The 20166-nt window shown below is 36.4% G+C and overlaps 2 protein-coding genes and 1 non-coding gene across 6 annotated transcripts in view; 1 reads left to right on the top strand and 2 right to left on the bottom strand.

Moving 5' to 3' along the window:
- The window catches only part of LOC107088282 (tripartite motif-containing protein 3-like), a 37177-nt gene extending 26529 nt beyond the window's left edge, over positions 1-10648 (bottom strand). For 2 of the 4 annotated variants that reach the window (XM_015380362.1, XM_015380356.1), the window contains exon 1: positions 4888-5068. The gene's annotated coding sequence lies outside the window, so the exon portion shown is untranslated. Of the gene's footprint in view, positions 1-4887; positions 5069-8966; positions 9028-9183; positions 9352-10499 lie in introns of those variants that run through there. The other 2 variants (XM_015380358.1, XM_015380360.1) reach the window with 2 other exon arrangements.
- trnaw-cca lies at positions 9415-9486 on the top strand. The gene has a single exon. It is a non-coding gene; the product is annotated as a tRNA-Trp (tRNA).
- A 3158-nt stretch (positions 10649-13806) lies between the features above and the next one.
- LOC107088260 (FH2 domain-containing protein 1-like) overlaps positions 13807-20166 on the bottom strand; it is a 9317-nt gene continuing 2957 nt past the window's right edge. Inside the window, exons 4-12 of the mRNA XM_015380308.1 lie at positions 18929-19031; positions 18488-18573; positions 17210-17310; positions 17042-17112; positions 16810-16917; positions 15626-15696; positions 15404-15521; positions 15155-15319; positions 13807-15020 (exon numbers count right to left, since the gene is read on the bottom strand). Of these exons, the coding sequence (XP_015235794.1) occupies positions 13992-15020; positions 15155-15319; positions 15404-15521; positions 15626-15696; positions 16810-16917; positions 17042-17112; positions 17210-17310; positions 18488-18573; positions 18929-19031 (1852 nt within the window). The 3' untranslated portion in view covers positions 13807-13991. The remainder of the gene's footprint in view (positions 15021-15154; positions 15320-15403; positions 15522-15625; positions 15697-16809; positions 16918-17041; positions 17113-17209; positions 17311-18487; positions 18574-18928; positions 19032-20166) is intronic.

Genomic DNA, 20166 nt, shown 5'->3' on the forward strand with positions numbered 1-20166 from the left:
TTCCCAATGAGGAGGTTTTAGCAGGTGGGAGTTTTTTTTAACTCATCATGTTTTGAGTGTAGGCTGAAAAGTTAACTTTTCTGTTACATCTAAACTGAAAACTTTTTTGTAGAATTAAGAAATCTGCTGGCTTTCTTTATGCCCCTCAATAAATCTTGAGTATTTTTCTGCACAAAAGATTCTCCCACTTTCTTTGATAGATGTTCTTCCCCTTCCTGATACCATCTGATAGATGGTCATTTCTTGAGAGGTTTACATCTGTAATATAATTTATTTTCTCTATCCTTTTTTTAGCTGATTTATAAATAAAATATTTATAAATATGAAAAAATTATGAAATTAATACAAAAAAAATGCAAGTTTTAAAATTTTGAATCCCCATTATATTTATGATAACATATAAAACTATAGCATTAACAACTATTATAAGACATTATTAACACAGCGAATCTGGTTTGATGCAATCTGAACTCAGACATCCAAGGATTAAATTAATTACAATTGGGTCGATGGCACTTCAAAGACCTTTATTGGTCAGAGTGGTGAGGCTGTTCAAACACCTAAGCGTCTCAACACTAATGGTAAGCATCATCACGCCTCTGTCATTAAATCGTTGCCATGATGACAGGGCAGAAAAACAGCAACGCCGGCCTGCTGACTAACATGTAACAGCATAGAATTTTATTACGTGCAGCCTTCTGGCAAGAGGGATGTACCTTTTTGTTTCCCTGTCAACAAACAGTGGGCAGCTGAGTGACATAAGGGCAGCTAAAATTATCAGCTTGTGTGATCCGAGCTGGGCGGTGCCTGTGTCACAGGATGCGCCTGTGTCCACACAGTTTATACCAGGTATACACCTCTTTTGCTGTATGTTTCTTCTTCTGGGAAATAAAATTCAAAACACAAAAAACATCATCCAATAACTATAAAGGTCCTGTAAAAGCACAAAAAACTGGACACAACAGTTTTATAGTGCACCACATTTAGTAAGTGGCACATCTTGCTTCTCTATAATACAGCTCCTAAACTGAAAGGTAGAAGAAGGTGACGGCTACGAGGAACACTCCTGGGTCAAAGGAGAAATCTTAATAATGCTTTTTTTTTTTTTTTTTTAAACAATAGGAGATAATGAGGCTTACTGATAAATGAAATATTTGAACTGATACAGAGGAATGTAATTCATTAATTAGCAGCTCTCTAACTGGGTGTCGGGGAGAAATCCATTGTTCTGTCATAACTTATTCAAACGAAATAACAGCATGCTGTCGCATTCAGGCAGAGACAGAAGATGGAAGTCATTAAGTTTATGAACATCTTCTGCATCTGCAAACTGAAACACCATGGCAGACCAAAAAACTACCAAAAAATGAACTGCTTCCAAACCAAACTGCACCTTTCTGTGTTATTCCTCTGATATCAGAAGAATTTAGAGTCAATACTTCCTTAACATTAGCAATAATCAGATTTACCGACTTCAAATACTTTCAAAGCTTTGCCAATCAAGATGATTTAGACTTTACCTGATGTGGCTCCCCTGACCTTGTGGGGATGTTACCTAAACTTTGGATGTTTACATTCAAACATATCATAAAAAATGTTAAAAGGGTTATTGATATCTTTTTATGTACATTAATCCTTGTATATTTTTTTTATAAGCAAACTATTTCTTTGAGCCTGCTTTCTCTTATTTGTATTTACTTTTCCTTAAAGCAGTCTTTTTGCTCTTTTTCCTCCCACAAACCCCCCTTTTGATTAATGAACTTTAAAGCTTTAAAAAAAGATTAGATTTTTTTTTTTCTTTAAATTCCGACATATTGTAATGAAGGGTTGTACATTAAAAAAAAAAAGTGTAAAAGTTTTTGGAACATTTCTCTCTATGTAACTCATACATGATTTTGGAATTTTTTAAGCAATGAATGGAAAATAAATCCTGAGTCTCATGCTGTTAGATCAAACTCTGAAGAATTATATAAAAGAAAATGCAAAAAATAGATATATATTTAAGCTCTACAAGGAATCTCTGCTTTTTTCTGCTTGCTGAAAACAATAAAGCTCTACATCTCCAGCCTATTTTACAAAGGAGTTTGTTTTAGGGTGAACTTCAACACATTGCTTAATTAGATTAAAGTAGTTTGGTTTGGACTTGTTTTATGTGGCAGCTTTTTCAAGCATTTACATTGATTTCTGACAAAGAAAAGTTAAGGAACATCTGATAAACATACAGGAACCATCGGCCAAGATTACTCTCAGTGACAGGGTCTATTACATGTTCTGAGAAACATGTACCGTAATGTTAATGCAATTCATTCCAATTCATTCAAGAGTGAAACAGTGACTTTCCTTAAAAAAAGCTGTAGCAGTCTGATATTGAGCTAAGCAAAGAGGTAAATATAGCTGCAGCACAAACAGAGCAGAAAATCCCATCATTACAGCGGCTCTGGCAACCATTCATCACATTTCACTGCTAGGTTTACATCTCTTCTCGCCTGACTCCCACCGCTTGCATGTAGCTCCTGGGACATTCCTCCCATACCAGCTGGACATTCCAGCCTTTGCTCAGCCCAGATCAACTCGGGGTTCCATCGGGTCACCATTTTAATGTTTACACAAATGTCCCCGTTCATCACTCCAGCCTATCAGCTCATGCATCTTTGAAAGTGTTCAGCTGGAGTCATCCGCTGATTAAATCCTGCCGTAATATTCTATTCATAGCATCTGCTTCAAGTCCATGTAAGGTTTTGCTTACATGTGCATCAGCAGCGTCTTAACCGAGTTGGGAAAACATATCCGTGTTAGTTATCTTTCATAAAGGGGAACTTTTGAGTAGTTTAGACACATCGATGGCCATCTTGGACCAAAATGTTTATGTAGATCTTTGATTCCTTCAATTTTGGTTTTACGGTGCCTTACAAAGGAGTTCACATCCGGTTGTTTGTTTTTTTCTTTTAATCTTTTTTCATGTTGCAGCTTTAAAGTGTGGTTGTCATACACATTCGAAGTGATGGACTACAATTGTGAATTTAATCTATGCTCTTTGATTTTTTTTTTTTTTTGTTTTTAAGTGTGGAGGGGTAGTGTAGCCTAAATTTAGCACACTCTTATCCCCTAACTTCCCTTGAGAAAATAAAAGCAAAACCTTTTGCTGTGGTGACTGCTACAAGTTCTTTAGAAAAAAGACTATAAGTACTTTGAACATCTATGAGATGAAGTTGTTCTCCTTTCCTTTATTGCAAAATACATTAGCTGTACTTCAAAGGGATTGCATTTATTAAGAGCATTTTTTTAAGGCTTTAGGTCTATGCTTTGACTTGACCATTCTTTTTTTTTTTTTTTTAACAGTGTCCTGTCTGGCAATGTGGCAATAAGAATAATTGTCTTGATGACAAAAAGAGCCCAACAGATTTTACTTTCACAAGTGTAGCAGTATGGCAATTGTCATACTGCTACACTTGTTTCATGCATATAATTTGCTTTATTATATTTATGCAAGGAGTTTTACAGTTTATATGGACACACCTGACTTGACCATTCTAACACATAAGTATACTCTGCTCTAACTATGCCATCGTATTAGAGTACTTCCAAGTTTCCCTCCAGGATTTAACTTTAATTAACTCAGTCCATATTGCCATCCACTCTGGTTTTTCCATCTCCCTGTAGACGAAAAGTATGGACCGCATACATTAAAGTGGAGGTTTTATTTATTTTTTGTTTTTTTGTTTTTTACTATATAAGATTTTAAATTCCTGTAAGAAAAAGTCAAATTTCAAGCAGAGAGCCCACATCCTTTGTGTCACCTACATCCCTATAATTAAATCCGACTTGGATTTATGTATTGATGCCTTTGTTCTTGCTAAATGTCCAGAAAACACCTTAGGTTCTTACAATTAACATGCTTACTTCTTTAATTAAAATTCTGCTTATCCACCCTGCCAGTTTAGTTGCATTAAATAGGCTTTATAACAAATTTAAAGCTTAATATATTAAAATATAATCAAATACTATATCCTGATCTGTTTTCCTTGGTTCTCATCACAATGTTCTTTAATGTTCTTTAACAACTGAATTGATATTGAAATAATTTAGATGTTATTGAACTTAATGTATAAAACAGGTGGCCTCTGAAGGTGGTCAGTTGCATTGGATTTTATTTATCAGTTTCTACTGGAAGAGGAATGAATACATATGACTGCCACACTTTTCAAAATGAAATTAGCAAAATTATTAAAATCTATGTACCCTTCTTCCTTCTTTGTGTTTTAAAACATACAATTCCACCATTACAATACTTTGTAATTTGCAATATTTTTGCAGCGTAATATAAATGAATTTAAAATCTAAAAGTATATAAACCAACTAAAGCTAACTAGATCACCTGTTTTTATTAGAGACTAAATGTAAGTTGGAAAAAACACACGAAAGGTGCCTAACTCATTTCAATCTCAAACCTTTTCGCAGATTTTTTCAAGGAAATATTTTAGGTAAAACAAAGTTTTCTGGATTGAGCTGTCCTCATCAAAATATAACATATAGAGTAGGACTGGAGGGATAATAAAATCTCCTGCATGTGCTTTATATCAATAAATACAATCTCACTCCTTAAAGAAGTTATATAAATGAGGGAACACATTTATATTTTCTGCCAAGTGTAATGCCTTTAAGGGGCACAAATTGGCTGCAGTGTTATTTTACATACAGACAACAAAGGGTGCTGTTAGCCAGTGAAATGTAAAGAAAAAAAGAGTGATGGGGCAGAGGAAGACATTAAAAGGAGGAGGAAAGCTTTTTTACCTTTTATCAAAGTGAAAAATGGCATGGTGACAGTTATGAGAACTGAAGAGAACATGTAGAGGGGATGATATGAAAGAAGGAGAAAGAGTCACTTACAGTGTGTCCTTAAGGAATGGAGAGGAAGTTTCAGTATGTTCTCCTCCAAGGGGAGTGATATCCGTTTGCTAAAGCCGGCATTGCCAAAGCTAAACGCACCCCCACACAGAGAAGGTGGGATGAGGGTGTGTGTGAGAGTGGACTGACGAGAAGGTGGTTATGGATCTGGCTTTAATACATCTGTGTGTGTGAAGTGGCAGGAACCAAAAGCTACTGAGAGGGAGAGAGACAATCAGCAAAAAAAAAATAAAAAAGATGCAGAGCTCGAACAAGCTGAGTGGCTGGTGTGAAAAGGGAGGGTGCTCAACAGTCCAATAGTGTGACAGATGAGCTGAGCGAAGAGGAGATAGCAACAAAGAGACAGATTTTTTTCTTTTCAATTTCTGATCACACTCCATAGTCTGACTGCTTTCTCTGTTTTTGGAATAGGTTTGGAGAGGGGGAAAAAAACAAACAACCTAAAGCATTCAACAGAAGCTTGGAAATGATTCATGAGGCATGTCTTAACCTAAAATTTATTTCTCTCACTCACAGATTGGGGGAAAGGCAGGAAGCCCGATAGGCAAAACATTTGAGATAAATCATTTAACCCTGCTGGGGACTTTAATAACATATTGCTGACAAATAGAGCCCAGCTCTGTTTGCTAAGCTGCTTTTAGAATAAATGCTCACAGAAAATAACAGGAAAATAAGATAAAAAGGGAGAGCTTTTTTGTCCTTTTACATTTTTATAAACCTTATGTCAGAGATTATTAGTGATAAAGTAAACAGAAACTGCATGGACAGCTGAGACATGTGCAGTGCCCTGCCTCCCCTGAGTGAGTGTATGAGACGCCTGTGTGCATAAGCAGGGATGGGGGCGGGGGAGCAGACCGTCTTTATCGAGATTTTACTGCGGGAGCGCCATGTTGCCATGGAGACTGCATCCAGTGCAGCAGAAAAGCGCAGATGGTCCCCTTCCCTTTATTTCCTGAAACCGTCCAGGTTGCTTCTCATCCCTGACCTGCAACTCATACAATAAATAAATGGATAAAAAGCTTGTCATTTTGACTTTGTGGAGAGTGGAAGGGAAAAAATGCTCTGGGTGTGGACCAGGCTATGACTCACACCACTGACAAACTGCCTAAGGTAGAAGTGAAAAGGTCTTTTTGTTGAATTTTTGCAGAAATATTAAATCACTGAGCATCATCTTACATAAATACATAAATTATTATGTCATTTTCACTCTACATTTGTTAGAATATACTGTATATAATATTAGAGCGAAATCAGCTGCAGTACTGGCTGAATGTAATCATAGCTCTTTGGAGAGTACCAGGTCTGCATGTGTACTGATACGGACACCATGTTGAGACTGGATAAAATGATCAATATCTCCGTTCTAACTTGTAGACGCTCATTACAATTCATATTAAACCTTAATGTAGATCAATACAGACAAATAGTAAAAGCAACGAAAGTGTAATAAACAGAAATGGAGAATAAATATGGACAAACTCTTTACAAAATGGCGTATTTCTTTTGTGCGCTAAAAATAGTTTGTCCTGTTCTGACATCCCTCAATTGTACTTAAATTTATCCTAAACCTTTCAATTACTAAACAATTTAATTGTCCCATAGATGCATGTTAAGCCTGTCTTCATATGTATTTAAACCGTAAAAATTTAGCGTGTGAATCGTATAAAGATGTCAACAGTTTATAGATCAAGCTTTCTCATGTTTTTACAAACCCATTTGAATTTTATGTAACAGGCCACCCTTAATCGATTAAAGATTATATTCAGTTTTACCCTTAAAAAAAAAAGAAAGTCCAAAAATCCCTTTTGGCTATATTCAGCTTCAAAAGAGTTCTATTATATTTTATGTCTTATAACTGAGGCTTCTTTGTATTTTTAAAGGCTAAACCAATGTAAAGTATGTGATAAAGTTAAGACACAATATCTCATAAGTTAGAGTAAAATGTTTAGAACTTTATTTTAATGAAATATGTTTATTATTAAATGATCTATACATGTATTTTGACTTTTTTTTAAACAACAAAAAAGCATATGCTCATGTTAAAATAAAGCAAAAACCTTTAATCTGATAGTGTTTACCTAATCCTTTCGGAGCCTGAAAAGAAGTTTTGCACCGGGCGCCATAAGCAGGCATTCATACTGTTGCATTCTGATGCCATCTACTGGTAGTGCTGTACTAATTCACGCAGTGATCAACTTGTTAGCTTTAGCAGCTTTAGCTCTCAGCTTTCAGGAAGAAAAACTCCTTGTTCTCATCATAGGTATAACATGCATACAAAATACCAACACCTAATCCTACAAAATGCACCTTCTCAAACAGTTAGATTAACAAAACAACACGACTGACAGGGAGTCTGTAAAGATATTCTGTAAAGCCAATTCATATTACTGAGAGGCATATAATGGTGACAAGATATATCGATGACTGTGTCGCATTTCTACTTCTATTCTAGTGTCTCTCAAATTGAAACAAAATCCCGTATTTGACTGGGACAAATTCTAAAAAGGTCATAAGAAATATTGAACAGGCCTTATTTCTAAATATATAAAAAACAGAGCTGTTGTCAATGTCACAGAGCCACCTCCTTCTCTCTCTACCTTCAGGCCAGGCAGCAATGCATGAAACACAATAACATCATATACCCATGTTATCATCTAAAAATATTGTACGAAAAAAATTGTATTTCATGCACATGTCATATATATTTTGCTGCAGCAAATTATTTTATGCACACAAAGAAGTACTTCTTGGCAACAAATTTGTAATTTGTCAGTAAAAATGTGTATTTCCAGGGAACAAATCAGTATTTTTTTGCTCACATTATATATCTCTTTGCTTCTCAGCTTCTTACTCTTCCCCTGCTTTCCCGCCACCTGTCACAGATGTGGAGGAAAGTGACACCACCATGCGGTAAGTCAAGCGCCATTCTGCCCGCTTTACAAGCAAAATCAGTGGGAGCTACTAAACACCCCTGCAATCAACAACAATTGAGAGGACTTCACAATTGAAATTCGCAAGAGCTATACTGAGAATACCCATGTGCATGGAAGTTGGATGTTGTAATACATCGTGTAAATATAAAAAACAAAACAAAATTGTTATTTCATCTTTCCGATTCATGATCCACCACAATTGGATTTGTAGTTGGATTGCCAACTTAGAGAGGAAGGATTTGCCATCGAATTTCTGGCCAGAGAAAAAAAGGTAATATGTAGCCAACATTTCAAAGAAGAATGTTTTCAAGAATACTTGGATAATAGCGCATGGTGACAAACACCAGATACAGAACTGGGACTTACTCAACAGCCGATACCGCACCGTGACGTCACTAACCAGTAGGTGGCAGTAATGTTCTTTGACAAACATTGATGTCTCCAGTAAAGCACATTCAAATGAAATTACTCTTAATCAAAACACTCATCATTTATTGAACAATATGCAACACTTCCATATTGAAAGTACTTTCAGAAGTTTGAATTTTAAATAAAGAACAGTTTAAAGAGAGGACATATTATTTACATTTCACCATAATCTATATACACACAGCAAAATGTGTAACAATGTGTTTTGGTCAGATGAGATCAACAAATATATATAATTGTGGGATACAAACAAAACATAGACAAACATTATTTTTGATTTGCATTTCTTGAAATTGTACCAGCTGTGTAGCAGTATCATAGCCTATAAAAATAAACACCAACAACAGCACTGACTGATTTTCTAAATGAAAACTGTTCAAAAAATATCTGCAAAATATAATGCAGTTAAAGGTTTTCAACTTAGACTAAATGCTGGTACAAGTCACAGAAGAGAATCTAGTGTATGATGAACAATGAACATCCTACCTCCCTGATTATATTGGAGTTTGTCACATTTAAATTAGAATGTTTTTTACAAGCTGCAGCTGTGACGTCACGTCACTGCTCTTAGCAAATCATTTTTAAAAGTGATGTCAACATTAAGAATAAATCTGAAAATATATATATTAGTATCTGAAGGCCGGAGAAATAAAACTAGTTGTTTCCACCAATCAACAGGTCATAATAAAAACTCCTTACCGGTCCATTTTGCTCTAGTCGATGAAAGCTGTCAGATTATAAATGCATTCTTGTTCTTTCTCTAAAAGGGAGAGAAACATAAAGAATCATTAGAAATACTTTACTTGTTTTGAAATTATACAAGTAAAAAAATTTATAAAATAATCTGACGTTAGATTTTGTAGAATCAACAGAAAACCAAGATATACTTCCCAAAAAGTAAAAAAACAAGATTCACTTAAATGAAAGGGCGCCATCTTGTGTCTGAATCTTGGAAGTAACCATGGACAATCCTTTAATATTTAAAGTAGTCTGAAGGTATATCTGTCTTTATTTATAACATTTGTAATCTTGTGAAATAAAATATCGTGGTCAGAAACAAAAAGGAAAGAACACCATATACAAAAGCTGAAAGCATAGCGGCACAGCTATTGTCTTTATATCTATTTTGGCGCTCTGTGTGACGTATGACCTCGTGGCGCAACGGTAGCGCGTCTGACTCCAGATCAGAAGGTTGCGTGTTCAAATCACGTCGGGGTCATTCTATTATTTCACCTTCTTTTAAACATTTAGATTTTTTAATTCAAGAATTGGCCTTATCACACTTTAATGACCCGTCACAAAACCTAAGAATGTAAATTAACCCCAATAAAATACTTTTTATTCAAGAAACGTTATATTATAGCTCTGACAATCACTGGGAACTAATCATTGGAAACTCTATTAAATGCCATGGAGTAAAAGGTCCTGGCTAAACTTTACTTTTTACAGAATGCTGTTTCGAAGTGTTTATATGAAGTATAAACAATGCAAAAAGACTGGAAATTTATAACAAGAACTGAATTTGTAGCCACTATGTCAAGAGATAAAACACATATTTTCTCCCAAGGGTTAAAGGTCAAAGTGTCTGACAAGCCACTCATGAAGCACAGGAAAGGTCATAAGTGTCTGAGCTGAGGGGAATAACGACTGGATTGTCCCTTTTTTTTTTTTTTTTTATCATTAAGGTGATCTATCCTTATTAAAATCTGAAGTCTTTGCAGCCCTCTACCAGGACATTTATGAGCATTTGATCCTCTCCTTTGCCATACTGACAAAGTTTTGAGTCTATGTATAGAATCTGATAAAATCAGTGACCAAGAACTTACATAAATCAAATTTGTAATTAGATTTAATTTAATTCTATTATCCTATGCCTCTTTTTAATTTAAAATATCATATTCATTGACACACTGATCGCTTTCATCTATCTCTCTAAGATAAATTTAACATTTATTTGTGTCTTAATGAGGTCTAAACAAATTATTGAGCATAGCAACTAGATTTCCTGTGCACTTTCTTCCGTTTAAAAATCAAACAGCAACCCATGTAAACAGTTACATACCCCAGGTGTTAATGGTGGATACGGTTACACAACAGCAACCACAGACACTACGTAGTGGTTTTGGGATTCTAACAAGACGACGTCATTCAGTTCTTAGAGCACTTCTCCAAACAAACATATTTCTCCAAGTTGGTTAGTGACTATATATGAACAACAAGCTGTCATGTTACCTTTTCATCATGAAGCAAATCCTTGTGATAATAAGAAGCAGGAGAGTCACATTTTCAGCCTTTATCACTCTTTTATTCCCTGTCCTCTTCAACCATGGTTTTTCTTGAACATCTCTGTTTGTCTCTCTTTCATCCAACAAGCCGCTCTCGGCTTAACAGCCTCAGTCCAACATGACTGCCTTTCTTACTGGGTCCAAGGCTCTCTCTCTCTCTCTCTCTCTCTCCCCACCTCCTTTTTCCTTTCCATTCATGTCAGAGTCTCATCTCTCACCAAGAACACTAGACTCTGAATGCACAATTTATCAGCAGAGCCCTGCTAAGAGTGGAACTTGGCTGAGACATAAGGTCGGCCCCTGTCCTAAGGAGCAGACTCACATGAGAAAGTCCTTGGCTGCACTTGTTTTGCACCACAATGGCCTGATTGTATTTGAGGATCTCCTTTTACATTAAACAGGCAAGTTATGCTTCTTTTATCTCTGCTTGCATATAAGGGCAGGCTTTGAGCTTTCCAAAAATGCTTGTGTTGTTTGTAAAAGAGCATTGCATGCTTTTACAGATGAACCTTTATCATCAGCAAGTTTTCCCTTTTCATTCAAATCTATCTAAAATGCCAAGAAACTGTAAATATTCCTCTTTAAAACCATCAAAAGGGGAGGAATGAATGTTTGCCGACTGTCAAGAAAAGCATCCGTAAACTACAAGAGATTGAATTAGAGTGCTGTAAACAAATGTTTTACCTCTGTAAGATAATCGAATGCCTTCATATTATTTATTGTTTATAAAGATCTGAATCTCAGATACTAGATTGGATTGTGTCCTATATATACAACCTTAAAAAATGTATTCATGAAGGCTGCATGGCTAATTTTATTTTACTCATTTTATTACAAAGCTTCGGCACAAAAACATAAGGTTGGTTAAATTGGGAGTAGGATAGCAGTAAATCAGAGAGGCCCAGCAGGGAGACACTATGAGAGGCTAGTGCTGGGCAGAGATAGCCTCTAGGCTAACTGTTGGAGATGTAATTCTGTTTTATGTTTTTGTAATATGCCTATATATTACACTAGAAACAGTCAGTTGTGTTTAAAAACCACTTTCAAAGACTAACCTCGTCAAGGAAAAAGTAAAGTTTACCATGCTCAACCTGATTATCAGTCTGTCAACCTTCTGAAGTTTGCAAACGTCATCATTGTCATCTGACTTATAGAGATAAGTCAATGACGAGTCTGCCTACAGGTGGAAGATTGACCATCTGGCGACCTGGTGCAGGGAGAACAACCTGAAGCTCAACGCTCTAAAAACAGTGGAGATGGTTGTGGACCTCAGGAAGAAGCTATCCCCATCACCCTCTGTGACTCCACAGTTGACGCTGTGGAGTCTTTCCACCTCCTGGGAACTCTCATCTCACAGGATCTAAATCCGTGTTGGATTCAATTCCAGGATGTGTGGGTAATGGGTGAGGTCTAGTGGTAGCAAATAAGGGCTAGTGGTTTAATGTATTCGGATTGGGCATTTGAGCATGTTTAATAATCAAGGGTAAAAACAAATCTTGTGTTATTAAATGAAATATTTTGCACTGGAAAATGTCAATAAGATCAGGCTAAACCAACACTCCATTTGGGTTTTAAAGTAGAAGTGAAAACCCTCTAGCTATAGTTAATCACATGGGAGGATCTATAATATGTCACCCATCAAAGTCTGTAAAACCTAATTTAAATAAATAATCCAACTCATTCTAAATAAAACCTGTTGGCTTTTAATAGAAAGATAAAAATTAGTCCTAAACAGCAGATTGCAATGACATAAGCCAGGATATTAATGTGTCCAGGCAGGATTTCTTTGAACATCAATGGTGCAAACCCCCCCTCACACAAGACCATCATAAGAACCTCCCACAGGGACATGCTATCCTGCCACCCACTATGCTTGGGGACAAAAAGCTGCTTCATGCTCGTCCCATCCTCTTTTGTGGCTGCTCTCCAACCAGCCACTTCTGAGAGACCCCATGAATGGATGGTTAGACAGGCGACCGGTATCTGAACCTTCCAACCGCCAAAGTTGGGTGGTTCTGTTAGGAATCTCGAAACTAGACTCTGCAAAATAAGACTTTCTACAATGCTTCTCTGAGTTTAGAGGAAACTTTGAGATTCCAGAGACTGGAGGTTTTCTTTAGGGAGGAACCAACATTAACTTCACTACTGCAGGCCTGACCTGCTAAATTTTCTTGGGAACACCTTATTTTTCCAAATTGATAAACGGATGTTACAAGTCTGGCAAAGTTAGGAAAATAAATAAACCCCAGTAAATAGAATGGTTAGTGCTTCACTAGGGAAGGTTTTTGCAGGTAAAATTAGGTTTTATAAAAATCAAAAAATGGGGTATGCGTTACTTTTCACATATTAAAAATTATCTTTAGGTCATCCAGAGGTTAAACATCCCCCATTGAGCAATGAATTAAACACAAACAATATACTTTTTCAGTGCTACTTGGATGGTAATTCACAGGTAAAAGGGCTCCAACCCCTGATTATTTCACTTGGAAAACATTAAGCTTATAACCAATAAAAAAATTTTTTTGATGTCTGATTACAAAATAACTTATCTACCCCTTGGAGTTGAACTGGTTTGAACAATTCCTAATTGCTTTTAATTAAAAGCTAATTTGATCAGAATCCAAGCTATAAGATAAACTTTTGGTTTCAAAAATAAAATCCAGACCAAACTGATATTGCATGTTATCATGGTTTTCAACCATTTTCACTACAGCACATAAGGGTTTAGTTTTACTAGTTTAGTCAAGAGTTTTAAAGAGAATATAGAGTCAAATTCCTTTAGAAAGGAATTAAATTATTTGATATGGCATTTCTGTACAAGCATTGAACATAAAATTAAAACATTTCAAACTTCAACTTTGTGAGATTATATATATATATACACATACCGGTATATATATATATATATATATATCTATATCTATATCTATATATATATATATATATATATATATACATATATAGAGATATAGATATATCTATCTCTATCTAGAGATAGATATATAGCATTTTGCCTAAAATGCAAAAAAATAAATGTAAGGCAAAGTTAAAAAAAAGAAATTGTAAGCCGTTTTAACATTTTTTACCAAGTTTAAAATGTAGGGGTGGAGTGCATTGCAATTCAGGGGCTATTTCAACCTGAACAATTGGTATTTATTTACTGCAAATAAATAGTGAACAGGTTATGATATACGGTATATACCTTTTTATTACAGTAACAAAACAAAAAAAAAAAAAACAGACAGCTGTAAAGATTTTAGAATTTGGTTTGACAACAAAAAAAAGGAACCCATTAGAGTTCAAAGCAAGTTCCCAATTGCCTTGTGTACACTAAAGGGTAAAACAGGACGAATAAATATACAAATGTTAAAAATATATTAAATCTAAAAACAACAACAAAAAAACAATGAAGCCTAAATTTTGTCTTTAAAACTTTAAATTAAGTAGTGGATACTTTGAAGTTTTGTTCCTCCAAGTCGCTGAGCTTACTTCTGCCTCCAATAATTTTCAGCAAGGACTTTAATCCAGATGTGCCCTCAGAATAGTTCCCCACAGTTGTGCCACTTCTGTCTTCATTCATTTTTCCCGTTTTTGAACCGGAGGAGTAGGATCTTTGAGTTATGCTCCTCTGGAACAAGTATCTCAGACGGAAGCCCATTCCAGGAGAGCGCAGGGTTTCATCCACGGAGGCCGACCTGAGCAGCGGCGCCTGAGAGAGAGCTCTCTGACGGAGGCACTCAGGAAGGGAGGCAGATCCTCCAGAAGGGGCCGTCAGACTTTCCTGACTGCTGCCATTTGTCAGTAAGTTGTGTTCGTCGCTCTCCCAGACTTGATCATCAGGATCATTTCCGCTGAGCGTCGATGATACTCTCCGTAATCTGTTTCTCAGCGGGCTGTTTCGTGGAGAGCAGCTTAAGGGACTCAAAATAGTCCAAGGAGATCCCATATTTCCATCACCAGCAAAAAAGTAGTCTCTAGTTCTAGGCTGAGGGGTATGTGGAGTGCCAGCATCATTTTGTTCTCCATTCGCATGCCCTGGAGTCCCCGATACATTCTCATCATGAAAGCTGCCTTTGGCGTTTTGATAGAGAAGCACCTTCCGAGTTATCTCACGCATCTTCTCGGCTTCTTCCTCTAACTTTTCCAGTTTTAGGTCTTCTTTAAGCAGTTTTGCTTGTTTCTTCTCTGGTCTGACCTTAGATTTATAAGGTGTTGGTAAATCGCTTTGCATAGTTTGAGTACAGGATTCAGAATGCAACAGCTCAGCCAGGGATGGATTGCTCTTGCGACATCTAGTTAGATCAGATTTGGGCTTAGATAAAAGGTTGTGCAGCGCAGACTCCAAGCATGACGAACCATCAGCTGGTTCGGGTGTTGAACTACATGCTACCGAGGATCGTTTGGTAGCTAATCGTATGCTCTCTGTGCGTTTGTGTCTCTGTTCAGCAGCTTCTCGCTCCCTGTTCTCCTGGAGGCCATGAAAAAAGAAAATATTTCAACAAAACAATGCAGGGAGAAACAAAAAACAGTGTTTAAAGTTCAAGGTAGGATATGAAATGAAATATGTAAAATATTTATATGTAAAATATTTGATCCTTTTACCTGTACAGCTTTGTCAAACCTTTGACAGAACGAGTAAAAGATGGAACAGCACTCCTCAAGTTTGAAGGTTGTTGGTTCTTCACAGAAGTACTCTGCAACAGCGTCGCACAAAGCCTGTAGGTCCTTTAGGGACACCCCCACGTCTGCAAGCTTGGAGTCTGCTCTCTGTCACAAGAAAGTTCTTAAAATCACCCAAACACATCTTGTCTAGATGGTATTTTTAAATTTGAGAGCGAGAATACATCTTACCTTCAGAAATTGATCTATTTGCTGTAAAAGGCTAGGCTGGTTGCTGCTAAACTGTTTCACTTCTTCAATCTTCTGGATCTCCTGCTCCAAATCCTTAATTATGTCATCTTTACAAATCCTATTGGTGATAGTAAGATAAAAAAAATTGTTCACAATTACATTATCAGGGAAAAAAAAGATAAAGTGTGGAAAAACTTGGCTGAACCACATCCAAAGAGTAACCTTGAAGCCATCCCAATATGTTCAAGTTGTCTGGGAAAGGTCAGCATCTCTGCATCAATATCCTCAGCTTGCTGTAGATGACAAAAGAAATGATTGAAATCTTACAAAAAATGTGTCAGGAAAACATTTTCATGCAAGAAAGAAATAAAAACTTAATGTATATTTAATCTTCAGAGAATTACGAAAACAGCGTGTAAGAGAAAACAATTCTAGTCTGACAGGAAATCTTTGAAACAAATTTCTTCGACTGGCTCAGTCATTTTTAGTCCAAGGGAATCCGTTTTGTTAGCAGCAGTCCAAACCACACCATTCACAGCAAGATTAATACAGTAACTGTACTCATACTAGAGCTGTTAAGGTGTTTGTAACAGTGGTGTTTCAGAGGAAGCTGAATGATGAATTGGGAACATATCAGTGGACCCCAATCAAAGCAAAACCAGTCAAGGTCTATCCAATTCTTCTACAGTGTGCCGAGCCCATCCATTCAGACAATGTCCAAATTAAGGGTGATATTCAAACGAAATAGCAACATTCTGTCAAGGGAGCCTGGCTCTGCAATTGGCTGGTTCTCCCGTGTTATCAGTATGGCCTGGTACAGACTACAATTTTGGCTTAGTTAATACATTTCCTAATATTTGTCTCCTGATGTACAATGGAGCATACCATGCAGAAATCATACACTCTTACCAGCATATCTCAGCTGATTATGCTTGCGAAATCCTGTATTATTTTGGCTTAACCAAAGTCTGAATTTTACCAGGACCCCCCCATTTTTTTGCAATGCAAGCCAGAATTTATTTGTTCTTGCTTGTGTAGTGTTCATGTTTTTTTGTTTTGTTTTTTTTTTTAATCAACTGGCAAGTCTGCACATAAATATAAGGGCAGCATCTATGCAATTTTTTTTGTGCCTCAAAATCATTTAAGAATATATTATGCTTTGTGAAGCTCTTCTTCTTGCCAAAAAAACATAAGATAATAAGGGGAATTTAACATTGAAATATATTAGCATAATTAACAAGAGGTATTGCTCAATTCCAGGGTAATAATGATGCCATTATTAATAGATACAGGGTTTCATAAATATGGCTGCATGACCATCGTTTTCTAACAACTATTTGTATACAGTGCTCCTAGTGAAGAGGTTAGTCACAGAAATATTCTCTAGCCAAAGAGCTACACCTCACCTTGGCAACATAGTGCAATAGGTTCATGCCAGGCTTGTTGGCTTTGGTGTCTGCCAGTTTCAGCAGAGAAGTCATCCTGAATCCAATGACGTTTGAACTGTGACCACCCTGAAAGGAAAAACCCTTTCAGTTGAGGTTGTTTATCATTTTCACAACGGCTCGATTATAACAGACGTTAGTTAACAAAATATCATAGAAGAAAAACAACTTAGTTTTAGTTAAAAATACCAACAGTGTTCATGTAATTCCCAGCTTTCAATACCAGTCGAATCACTGAATGCAGATCATCACAGTCTAACAGTTCTATGGGAGAGGAAAAAAAAAAGAAAAAGATAAGGGACATCCAATTTAAAAGCCAGAAGAAAACTGATAATGCAAATGGAAGCAGCTGAAATATTACCACTAGCTGCTTTGGTCATGACAGCAATGGCGTTCTTCACTTCCTCCATGAGGGGAAAGAACTCCTCCCTCAGAACCATCACCTTCAGACGTTCTTTATAGCTACAGGTAATACAAGCAAGCAGATCATTGCTCATTATTCCAACTTTTCTCACAACCTCATCACATGCTGTTAAACTGGAGATCAGTCTATGAAAAGCAGCAGTTTAAAGAGGTATATCAAAATAAGTTAACTTTACTGAGGCTTTATTTAGGTAAACATCAACCACAGCTTCTTTTATACCATTGCTTTTGTATGTAGCAGAAAACATAACAGAAGCGATGTAAAATAATTTTAAAGCCAATTTATATATCATTATACAGAACTTAAATTAGTTCAAGGGTTCTGTTTCAAAAAGCAGGTTTACTAGTTTTCTAAACCTGAAATCTGACTAAACGGTCGCAAAGCAAGAAAATAATTTCCAGCAAGGGATTGTTAAAGTAATTCTGACTCTGATTATTAGGAAGATCACATCCAAAATGGCTGCAAACAGCCATGTAGTATTTACTGCATAAAGGAAGAGTGATTCATACTGAAGAGGAACTCTACGAGTTGATTCAAATGAATTTCAGATCTCAATGTTGCTATTGTTACTGGTCAGCATTTGTTTTACTTTAGCTATGAAGAAATATATTTCATATAATATAAAGACAGCCTGCTATAGGCTACCAGGCTACATATAAACTTACACATTAACCTCGAGCAGCGATTTTCTCTTACATCACCTTCTCCTTTGCAGCTCCATCTCTGTCTTTTAAACACATTCTCCATTTTTTTTTTTCAATTTCTTTATTAAAATCTCTAGTTCCAGTGGTGTGAAATAGGCACTTCCTGTAGCCCGTCGTCATGGCGGCTCATCAGATTGGGGTTCTACTGAATGCATTTCAAACTTGTTACGCACATGTTCAACTCTGAGTGGGCTTTCTTAAGAGTTTGTTAAACTAACCCACAGAAGCTTTTATTAACACTCAAAGTTTCCAACCTTTGGCTAGATCAATTCAGAATTAAAGATTTGAGTCAGAGTTTGTTAAACCTGCTTTGTGAAACGGGCCCCCGATTGGTGCAGAAATATTTACGCCCACTTACACACAGTAGGTCTGATCCAAATCATATACTCACACAGTCTAAGTCCGTTAGTCACAACAAGACATTTAGATTAATCATCTCTTTCCTGGTATTTTAATACGTGGATGTTATGCAGCCAATTTTGGTTAAAATATTTGAAAACTTTAAGCTCACCCAGATACTTTAATGAGCTGCAGCATAAACTGGTCTGCCTCTGGTAACACTGAGAGTTTCCCTTTGTATGACAGTAGCCGTTTTACCTACAGGCAGACAAAAACCATCATTAAATGGAGTTCAGAAATCACTTGTGGAACAGCAGAGTTCTGAAAACCTGAATACTCCACTACTGCATTCATACTGCTTGATAAAAACAAATTTTTACAGGTTTATGCAAAAGACCCAATTACAGCTGATATTGTGCCTTTTTCTGCACAAACTGCTAAGAGGATTAAAATTGCTTTTAATAAATATAGAAACTCCACTCTCACTACATCTGCATTAGCAACAGTTTTAGAGTAACCCGACTATTCTAAAGAACCATAGCTCTACCCAATTGTCCTCATCTTCAAAATGTATACATTTTTTTTTGCATTAATACAAAAACGTTTTTCTTACCTCACTTTCTTCAGGTAGCAGCTTACACAGCTCTTTTAGTTTGCCATTTCCAAACTTAAGCCAGTTACCCTGACGAATGTCTTCCACAATTTCACTCACAGGCCTACAAGAGACATAAAAGGGAAGTCGTAATACAAATGTACTCATTTTGGGTGCAGTGATAATCAACAGACGATTGTCTCTTTTGAGGAAGTTCTTGCTCTAAGGCACTGGTTATAAACCCACACTGTGCAAAATGGTTAAGACCAACTGCTGATTAAGAGTGTTGAATTTAAGCATGTCATATTTAAACAACCAAAGTTAAATATCTTTAACCGTGTTACACAGATTTTTAAAGGAAGTTGATCTAAAGTAAAGTCTAAAAATCTATAAGAGATGCATTTCAACTATGGCAGGGATGATCAAAGTGATGATGGTACATAAATAAGATGGAATAAAAGGGTTTGTTCGAAACCAGATTAGTTTATCTACAAAGGTGTGGAATAAAAAACTGAAACTGTTTAGTTAGACATAAAGCTGATACCATCACAAACCTTTATGAGAGTCACTTTGGTATTCAAATTGAACCTGAACAAACACTTGATACAAACTCCTGCTTAAAATGTGTATAAAAACAGTGACTGCCTTAGGGACTTTATCTAAATGGAATGTCTGCAAGACAATCTGCGATTGTGTAAAGCTGGAGTCATTGTCGTGTACACAACCTTGGCCAATAAAGATCATTAAGAAAGTCTGTCCCAGTGTTTGAGAAAAACTAATCCATTTGTTCCCTGGTTTCTGGACCATTACAGATATTTAGAAAGGCATAACATCTGTAAAAAGCATTCCAGTCTTCTAAAATGCTGCAGCAAGAGGTTTTTTTTTTTTTTTTTTTTATTGCAATAGTGGCTCGTTTTTTTTAGAGAGCAAGAGACATGCAGCAAATTACCACAGGTCGGATTAAACGCTGGGTCGGCCGCGTCGAGGACTAAGGCCTCCTTACATGGGTCGTGCGCACTAACCTCCAGCTCAAAAGGTTTGATCTTTTTCCAATTTGAAAAGTATACAAATATCAAGAAATCATCTAATTGAGTTTCTGATAAATAACATTTCCCTACAACCTCTCCACAGACGCATGGCCCAACACAGAAGAGCGGCTGCCTCTGGACAAGACTCTGCAGTACACCTACACCTTGTGGACAAAGGACATTCTTTTGAGGACCAGAATGTCCATATTCTGGATAAAGAAAATAGGTGGT

The sequence above is a fragment of the Cyprinodon variegatus genome, unplaced genomic scaffold (genome assembly GCF_000732505.1).
Source record: "Cyprinodon variegatus isolate N-32 unplaced genomic scaffold, C_variegatus-1.0 Scaffold211, whole genome shotgun sequence".
NCBI lineage: Eukaryota > Metazoa > Chordata > Actinopteri > Cyprinodontiformes > Cyprinodontidae > Cyprinodon > Cyprinodon variegatus.